Raw genomic sequence first — 9642 nt, 5'->3', positions numbered from 1 at the left:
CTAATCTACCATGCCACAAATCAATGGACTCAACGATATAAGCAGAAGACGATTTCTTATTAATTGAAGAGTCAATTATAATTTCCAAAACAAAAAAACCACCATTAAGGTACCCCTTCCCTACATATTCATCATTGCGAGTCAATACTAACTTATTCGCCTCAAAAACTAGTTTGACCCCCACTTTGTTCAACAAAGCACCAGAAATTAAATTCCTACGAAGAGAGGGCACATACAAAACATTATGCAAAGCTAGGAGCTTCCCAGAAGTGAGTTTGAGAAGCACCTTTCCTTTACCAAGCACTTCAGAGCTACTCGAGTTCCCCATGTAGACTTGTTCTCCTTTGTCAGCTTTCTCAAACTCCACAAACATCTCCTTGTTAGCACAAAAGTGACGTGAGGCACCCGTATCAACAATCCACTCGGTGTTGTTCTCTACCAAGTTGACCTCTGAAATCACAGCAGCAATGATGTCTTCAGATTTTACGAGGTTTGCCTCGCTCTTGGCTTTCTCCTTGCTTGACTGCGTGGGCTTTTGATTGTTCTTCTTGAAACGACACTGAGAATCATAGTGTCCCGGTTTCCCACACACAAAGCAATTTCCTTTCTTCTCGATCATGCCCTTTTTCTGGAATTTTCCCTTCTTCTGGTTTCCTTGCTTGTAATTCTTCTTCTCAGTGCCACTTGTGTTCCTGTTAACATAAACATTAGACTGCACAAGGTTAGCTTTGACAGCAAGTTCATTCTTAGGCTTCTTGGTGGTATCCTTCAGTGTATTAGCCTCCTCAATCTTCATGTGGCTAACTAACTCCTCCAATGTCATATCCCGTTTCTTGTGTTTGAGATGATTGCGGTAATCAGACCACGTTTCAGGAAGTTTCTCAATCAAAACATTAGCCTGCAATATCTCACACATCTTCATACCTTCTGCAAGAATATCAGCAACCAAATTTTCATACTCATGGACTTGATCCATGATAGGTTTTGTGTCAACCATTTGGAACTTCAACCAATTACCAGTCACATATTTCTTCTTCCCTGCATCATCAACACCACACTTCTTTTATAGGGTTTCCCATATTGACTTAGCGGACTTATTAGTGATAAACAAATCAAAGATAGGTTTTGTCATGTGATTGAGTAAGTGACCCCTAACAAATTTGTTATCTTTCTCAAACTTCTTGATCTCCTCTTCACCAGATTTGCCACTAGTCGGCACAACCTTACCTTTCCCAAGAGTATCCGCTATAGTTATGATAGCAGATGGTTTCTCCTTAGGCTTAGGAGGGTTATTAAACAGAACATAATCAACTTCTACTTGTTCAAAAGAAACTAACAATTTTTGAGACCACCTCTTGTAATTAGATCCATAAAGAGTTCAAGTTTAGACAGATCTAGCAACAAACGATCTTGAGAACTACTAGACATGATAACAATAGATAAAATACGCTTCTAGATTGTTGGTAAAAGTAACTGATGTAATCAAAGTACGACAAAAAGAGAGAAATTTGTTACTCTGAAAAAATAGATCTCAAATAAGTTGTGACGCGTTTTACGGCTGCCCTAGAAGCGTATTTGGTCACCACCGATACGAGGCTCTCAGTGACGACTGCTCCCCAAGGGTAACACAACTACCTTTCAACTCCGTATCCCAATTGAAAGGCTGGAATTACTTCGAGAACTGCTCAGATCTCTGTGATAATAATGGAGGAAAAGAATAACATTGGTTTTTTATATTTTGTACGTATATATTTTTGTGTAGGGGAGATGGAAAATATATATATCCTAAAGAGTTTTATATTGATACAACTCTTGTAGCCGTATAAGGAGAAGAAGTATTATCTAGGTGGGAGTCTTGAGGCTAATACACCTTATAATCAAAAAGAAGAAAAGCAAAGGCAGGTTGTTCCACAACCAAGGTGTGGCACAAAGCTTACCCACAGGAGGGCTGTGAAGCAAGCTGGAAGCAACGACAAAACAATTTGCTTTTCTATATAATTAGACTAAGCCTCCAATCATTAAAAGGAAAGTTGCCATAATTTGATTTATCCCTATTGCATTATTTCCAACAGTAGATAGCAATACCAGTATGTTACTTGGAGTTAACTCCGGCTTTTTATTTCACCTTAAGTATCCCTGCCGGACATGAGTATAATACCAACGTACTTCACTTTGTACTAAAATGTCGATATTCTTTTGGAAAAACTAATAGTATTGCTACCATGAACCTTAGTGGCAGTGTTGCGTTGTTTTACAAATGATAGTGGAATAAGTGAACAAACTAAAATTTAGTGGCACTATTATGAAAAGGGTGACAAACTCAATAGCAAAAGTATGTTTTTACTTTATTTTGTTTGAATGTATATGTAAAATGTTTCTCGAGTTTATTAGCTCTTGTTGAGGAAATCTGCCTGATTATGAGTTCTGTAGGTTTTAAAATCTTTTATTTGAACAGATTGTTCTTAAAAATCCATTTGTTTGAAGGGAAAATAAGTTTGTACTTATGGCTCAACTAGTCATTTGTTAATTTAATAGGGTGCAAAATTGTACTCATATCATAGAAATAAGTTTAATACATCCAACCCTGGCCATTGCTTAATGTGATAACTTAGTTCATTTGCTTTGTTGATCTTGCTTTGGTATTTTCTGATATAGGTCATTATCCCTTCCCCTTATTGCCTCTATTTACCTCTTGTATGTCACATGCTCAGTAAAAGAATTTTCGATTGTCAATTTACAGATATTAGGTTAGTGAAGTTTGAGGAAAGTTTGCAAGTCTTACAATATGGCACAAGCACACTGTTGCTTGCATAACCATGATATGTTGGTAGATGAGGTCCTCTCTCCTAAACTATTTCCCTCCATGTACTCTTACTTTACCTGGTTCTTTCCTTTTAATTTTGCAGCTGAAAGTTGTGATGTTCTTATGAAACAAGAGCTCTTTTATTACTCCGTATTTTGTTTCCTTTTCTTCTCCACAAACAACAACAACTACAAAGCCTTTTCTTCTCCACATTCTATCTAAAATGTAACAACACTTGGCACGATGATCTTGCAGGGTGATGAGTTCTCTGAAGAGTCGGTCTGCCAGCCAACATCAGAAGAAAAATTACAGCGTCACATTAATAAAATTTTCCTATGTCCCGGGAGTTGTTACGAGTCTTTGTCCCTTCATTCATCAGATTACTTTGATTCATCTACCATTGTTAGTAAATGTGTAGAACGACTTGTTACTGTTTCAAAATTTACCATTGATCCAATAAGACTGAGAAGAGAGTTGGCCAAAATGATTGTATTACATGAATATCCTCTCTCCGTGGTCAATCACATTGGGTTTAGGGACTTCTTGTATAAACTTAATCCTTCATTTAGGATGGTTTCTCAAAAGACTGTTGAGAACGACATAATGAAAGTCTTTAAATTTGAGAGGTGCATCGCACATGGTGACTGTCTCAATGCTCCAGGTAGGATTGCTATTACCAAAATGTGGACTTCTAGTGATGGAAATCGGAGATTCTTGGCCATCACAGGACACATAATTGATGAAGACTGGAAAAGACAATCTTTTATCATGAGGTGAATACTGAATAGTGTCTATTCTACATTATCATGGATATTTAAGCATAACTTGTAAACATATGTTTTCACGTTTATTTCAGTAGCATCATATGTTTATTCTCTGCTTGCTGCAGGTTTGCCAATGTGCCGTTATTTGGTACAAATCAGTCAATTTGCAAGGTCCTTCTAGATTGTTTCTCATTTTTCGATATGGATAAAAGACTATCAACTATAACAGTTGACAGTTACACTTCTAATGACGAGCTTATTGACCTTCTAGTGGATAAACTCTCGGAAAACGAGCTCCCTTTTAGAGGAAAATTATTTCGGCTACCATGTTTTGCTCATACTTTGAGCCTGATGGTGCAAGATGCATTTGACGTGGTTAGGCATGTGATTGAGAAAATACGTGATAGTATTATGTTTTGGACATCATCGCCAGAAAGAGAAATGACATTTGAGAAAGCTGCTTGTGAATTGGGTTTAAGCACTCCGGCAAAGTTGGTGCTTGATTATGGGTTGAGTTGGAGTTCAACGTACTTGATGATGCAACATTCATTTCTTCTCAAGGATGTATTTTCTCACTTGGGACATCACGAATCCTTGCCTAGTAAGGAAGAATGGGATTTAGTCAGGGAAGTGTGTGACAGGTTAAAATTTCTTTTTGATAAGATGAAGTCTTTAGCTGATTGTCCTGTTGCTTGCTTGTATCTTGAGTTGATATGCGAAATTAAAGTAAATTTTTTAAAGTGGCTCAATTGTGAGGTTCCGTGGATTAAAGAGATGGCTTCAAAGATGTTAAAGAAGTTTGACAAGTATTGGTTAGCAGCGCGTGATATTCTTGGAGTTGCAACTATATTTCATCCCCAATATAGATTTTGCGCACTAGAGCACTACTTTAAAAAAATTTATGGGAATGACGCTGAAGATGAGGTTGATAGGATTCACCAGATTTTCTATGATTTGTTCAAAGAGTACAAGAGTTCCCTAATGAAGGATAAAAAAAATGACGAGGACTTGTCCTCAGGAGAGTCTGACACGGATCTCTTCAGCAGGTATAAGAGAGAAATGAAGAAGAAACAATCTGAACTATACGAGGTGGAGTACTACTTGAAAGTCTCTGTTGTAGAAACGGAAGATTCTGATATCTTGTCTTGGTGGGAGGTTAATAAGCAATGTTATTCTGTCTTGCATAAGATGGCACGAGATATCCTAGCTATTCCAGTTTTTGCAGTTGATGTAGAGGATGCTTTTGATGTTGGTGATAAAATTTTGGGTTCAAATCGTAGCAGACTTCATCCAACTGTGGTTGAGGCATTGGTGTGCTCTCAGAAGTTGATCAGGAGAAGGGAACACTCGGAATCCAAAGGTAAACTTTATATTACACAGTTTTTCTCTAATCTTTTGGGATAATGAGATGATCAACTTTCCTCTATGTTTATGGTTGCAGCTCCATCATCAGCGAATAATTTGCATTCACTAGGTACGATTTATGATGATGCTAACTTTGAGGATGGAATTATTTTGAAGGTAAACCTTAATTTTATAATAGAAATATTTTCGCATAGTTATTATTATCTTGAACTAATCTTGATTTTCTAACATTGTCTCTCAGGCCAAGTCTGCAGAAATAGTTGATGAAAATGGTGATGAGCACTTTGAATCAGCCAAATGAGTAATGCGGAGAATGGCTTAGTGATAGCTGCACGAAAGTTTGGTGAAGTGCTCGGCCATTATTATATGTATATGTTTTGTGAGAGAGAGTTAGATGGTTACAGAAGCTTGTCATAAACTTGTGAAGTAGATTTTGTGCATCAGTTTTGGAGGGTTGGAGCCTGGAGGTATTGACGTGTGTTTAATGATGGGCTCAAAGATGTAAAAACTTATTCAAAAAAGTGGGGAAGTAGAAAGTCCTAGTTTGAGCATCAACTCTTATGATCTTTTGCTCATCTCTATTTATCAGCGGCCTCGGGGTTGTGGTGTTCGTGGTATTGTAGGGATGACGAAGGTGAAGCGTGGTGGCAATGGCGAAGAGTGGGGTCGGAATGAGCAGGGCCTTTTTGGTTGTGATGGTCCATTAGAGACCTCTTGTGACTTGTCCCATTGTATGTTTTAAGTTGTGTCACATCATTAGCATTTCATGTATGACATCAAAACTCTAAAGTTTTAATCCACAATGTGTTATCTATACTAATATATTAAAAGGCGTTTTGAAGAACGTATACGTGTCACGTAGGTCTCTCCTTATTACGCCACGTCACCACTAATTAGCATCATGACATGTCATTACAACCAAAAAACATCTAATAAGGATCGAACACAAGACCTCTTTGTTAAAAGCTACACTTCTTACCATCTTAACCAACTACACCTTATGTAATACCTTTCCATATAAGCATATATATTCTTTTTACAATAAACAATACATTGAATAAAAGTGAATGCAAAAAAGGGAATGATTACTTAAATTATAAATGTACAGTTATTACTTTGAAGAAAATGATCTGGCTTTGTTTAGATTTTCTGATGTGAGGTTTTAAATATGGGAGGTTGTTAATCGGCCATTAATCTTATGTCACCACCGTAATTTGATGATGACACCATCTCTACGTGCACATAATTAAAAAAAATAAACCCGAATAAAAGTCAAAATCCGGGACAACGCCCGGGCTACACACTAGTTAAGTCCAATCAAATCAAGTGGGATTCTAAATAACACATACTAGTATACTACCCCTGTTCATAATGTTATTAAACATTTCGTTATAATCCATATTATAATGTTCTAAACTTAATTTCCCAGACCCATGTGTGTGTTGTGCCTTGTTGTCCCAACGTGCTCCCTTTTCGGTTTACACAAATTCTTATTACAACGAGTGTACAATAAATATTGTACACCGGAGTAAAAGTTAACTCAAAATGCTTAAAAGTTAAGCATATATATGTAAAAGTTATCTATTTTTCAGTGATAAATTTTTTCATTTTAGTAAAACTTATTTCTTCAAACTAACTAATAATGTATAAAATTAATCGTTTAACCCTTTCAAATATTTACCTATTAATTTTTTTTTACTAATATAAAAGTTAATCAAAACTAGGTTAAAGTTACAAAAAAAGGTTAAAATTATCTTTGTGTACAATAAATTTATTTGTACACCTTGTGCGCACAAGACCTTTTGTTATTTTCAATACGTAGTATTTGTTAATTGGTTCAAAATAAGCGTGCCTACATGTGAGCCTTCGTGCAAAATTTCTAATATAATATCTATGAACAACCCATGACCCATTGACATGCCTGCCGGGATTACAATGGACTCTTGCCGTGTCGGCTCGGACATCCCACTTGCTGGCCCGGCCAGTGCTCTACTCTAATTACTCTCTCCGTCCTTTAATACTCGCACCGGTTTGACCGGTGCGTAGTTTAAGACACTTTATTTAACTTATTAATTTACTGTGTGTTAGTTAATAATGGGGTATTTTTTTAATATAGTTAGTGGAAAATGTGTAAGGGGTGAGAAGTGTGAATTTTTAAATGATTTTTTGTAGGGAGTAGGGAGTAGGGATGTAGGTGTGTTAGTATGTAAGTGTGAGAAATTATATAATATTGGTAAAAATATCCATTTATAAAAGCGGTGCAAGTATTAAGGGACGATCCGAAAAAGAAAGTATTAAGGAGAGAGGGAGTATAACATAGGAAATGCAATGTTATTAAAATAATTGGAAATTAGTTTTCGCTCCCGCCATTTTATTTACTGGCGGGTAACTGGAAATGCTTTACTCTCTCTTCTCCCTCTCTTTGTTTCTCTCTCTAGGTTAAAATGGAAACTGCAAAGCAAACCTTGCCACACCATACCAAGGTAAACTATTCTTACTCTCTCTTTGCAATTCGTTTTTGTTATACTGCATTTCACATAATCCTTTTAGTTTTCATGCTAATTCATGTCAAATTCGCTACTTTAACCTTTTATTTTTTGAGGGTTTTTCCTCATTTTGATCTTGTTATCAATTTCTGGTTAAATTCGAAATTATCAGCCAATTTGTTCTTGCGTGAATAGACATTATTCCATGAATAATGAATTAGACTGGGATGAAACTAGAAAGCGTTAAATTTTTAGGGTTCAGCTTCAGACATACCTGAAAATTCCAAAATTCTAATGCGATATTAGCTATTAATTTTGTAAATTCAACTCATTTTACATTATTGTGATTTAGACGATGTAGATGGCAGTATGTGACTGGAGCTGTACCTGGACTTTTCATTTCTGCTGGATGCTCGACATTAGTATAAGGCTATATTTGGTATTTTGGTTCAACTAAATTAGACTGAAATTATCAGAAGTTATTTATGCTGAAACGAAATTATTAATAGAAATTTGAGGACGCACGCGGAAGTTTTGATGGACCCGAATAATATAACAAATTTGCATTTTTATCATAGATTACATTAATAAGATTTGTACAACAATATTTGCGAGAGCTCATGTCTCTCACTTATATCTTTGGTAGAACTCTTATTTCTACCCCTCACCCATGTTTTTTGTGGGAGCTCTCTTGATTAGCTCACCCTTCAAGTTATGTATACAACATATTTATAGTTAGTATATCCTAGTTTTTAGAATTTTCTACACAAGTCTAAGATTACATAATTCCATATCACATGCATAAGATACTTCTAGATACATCATCACTTGATTTTTCATTACCCATCTAGATTTTTCTAGAGTAACCTCTACTCCCTCCGTCCCGGAATACTCGACCCGGTTTGACCGGCACAGAGTTTAAGGGACTTGAATTGACTTATTTAATTTAATAGGTAGTAGTTGATAGTGTGGTATTATTTTAATGTAGTTAGAGGGAAATGTGTAAAGGGGTGGGGATGGGGGAGAGTATGGGTTGAATTTTTAATTATTTTTTGTATGGAGTAGGGGGTAGGTGGGTTAATAGGGGTGGAGTGAGAAATAATATAATATTGTTAGAATATTTCCATTTTTAGAAACATGTCAAGTATTAAGGGACGGCCCGATAAGGAAAAAAGATCAAGTATTCCGAGACGGAGGGAATAATAATTATTTACATATTAAATTGTCTGGAAAAAGAACTCACTGTTGCTGAACTTATCTTAATTTAACTTGTAGGAACTTATCTAAACTTATTTTTGGTGAAATAAGTTAAAATAAGGTGAAACAAACAAACTCTAATACTGGCACTTCACTTTGGACCAAAATCATCAAACCCTTGGACATGTACCCATATTTGACACTTTGTGAAGTTCGAGTAACATACACTTGGAGAGCTTAGCTGACTTTATGTTCTGGTAGAACATATTTATTGCCACTGAGTTTTGTCACCCTTCTTTAAAATGCTACTGTACTTTTGTTCGATCGTTTTCATTTTTCCACTACTATAGTTTGATACAAAATAACACAAAATGCCACAATATTTTCGTAAAGTAACACAAAATGCTACGAGTACTAAGTGCCATTTATCGTAGTTGTGGCATAATATAAAATAAGAAATTAGGTGCCATTTTGTTACGATATATACGGTGTTTACGGAGTATATTATGTGAATATTGTAATATCTTAGATATACGGAATTACCTAGTTAGCCTTCCTAATGTAATATATATATATATATATATATATATATATATATATATATATATATATATACGGTTGAGAATTAATGAGAAATCACGACATTGAGTACTATCTGTCATGGTATCAAGAGCCTAGGTTAAACCTAGAATCAATTTTTTTTTCCCGCAAATATTGGAGGAGTACGTCCGCCGTTTGATCACAGATGGGCGATGGTGTACCACCATCTGAGAAGGTCGTCGACCTTGACTATCATTTGGGTTCCGGTGACGGTCCGGGCATCGTCATAACGCCGGTGAACCTCAGAGGTTCGGTTAACTATGACGAATGGGCGAAGGCTGTGAGACGATCGATGATTTCGAAATTCAAGTTTGGGTTTGTTGATGGTTCTGTCACCGAGCCGTCTACCGACGCCAACAAGATGAAACACTGGTACGCTGTGAATTCTATGGTGGTGTCGTGGATTACGAATACGATCGATGAGAAT

General features: G+C 36.1%; 1 protein-coding gene across 1 annotated transcript; it reads left to right on the top strand.

Annotated features, from left to right (window-relative positions):
* The first annotated feature begins 3046 nt into the window (after window positions 1-3046).
* LOC110803395 (zinc finger BED domain-containing protein RICESLEEPER 2-like) lies at window positions 3047-5233 on the top strand. The gene is made up of 4 exons (XM_022008902.2): window positions 3047-3576; window positions 3693-4927; window positions 5009-5088; window positions 5174-5233. Exons 1-4 carry the CDS (start codon window positions 3047-3049, stop codon window positions 5231-5233), a joined length of 1905 nt encoding a protein of 634 aa, XP_021864594.2.
* The last annotated feature ends 4409 nt before the right edge of the window (window positions 5234-9642 follow it).

This window comes from Spinacia oleracea, chromosome 2, assembly GCF_020520425.1.
Source record: "Spinacia oleracea cultivar Varoflay chromosome 2, BTI_SOV_V1, whole genome shotgun sequence".
Taxonomy (NCBI): Eukaryota; Viridiplantae; Streptophyta; class Magnoliopsida; order Caryophyllales; family Amaranthaceae; genus Spinacia; species Spinacia oleracea.
The sequence above is the reverse complement of the archived record's forward strand: the minus strand, read 5'-3'. Positions and strand labels throughout refer to the sequence as shown.

Coding starts and splice junctions, on each gene's coding strand:
- LOC110803395 (XM_022008902.2), top strand. CDS start 3,047: ATGATCTTGCAGGGTGATGAGTTCTCTGAAGAGTCGGTCTGCCAGCCA. Junction 3,577..3,692: donor AGACAATCTTTTATCATGAG/GTGAATACTGAA, acceptor TGCTTGCTGCAG/GTTTGCCAATGTGCCGTTAT. Junction 5,089..5,173: donor AGGATGGAATTATTTTGAAG/GTAAACCTTAAT, acceptor ATTGTCTCTCAG/GCCAAGTCTGCAGAAATAGT.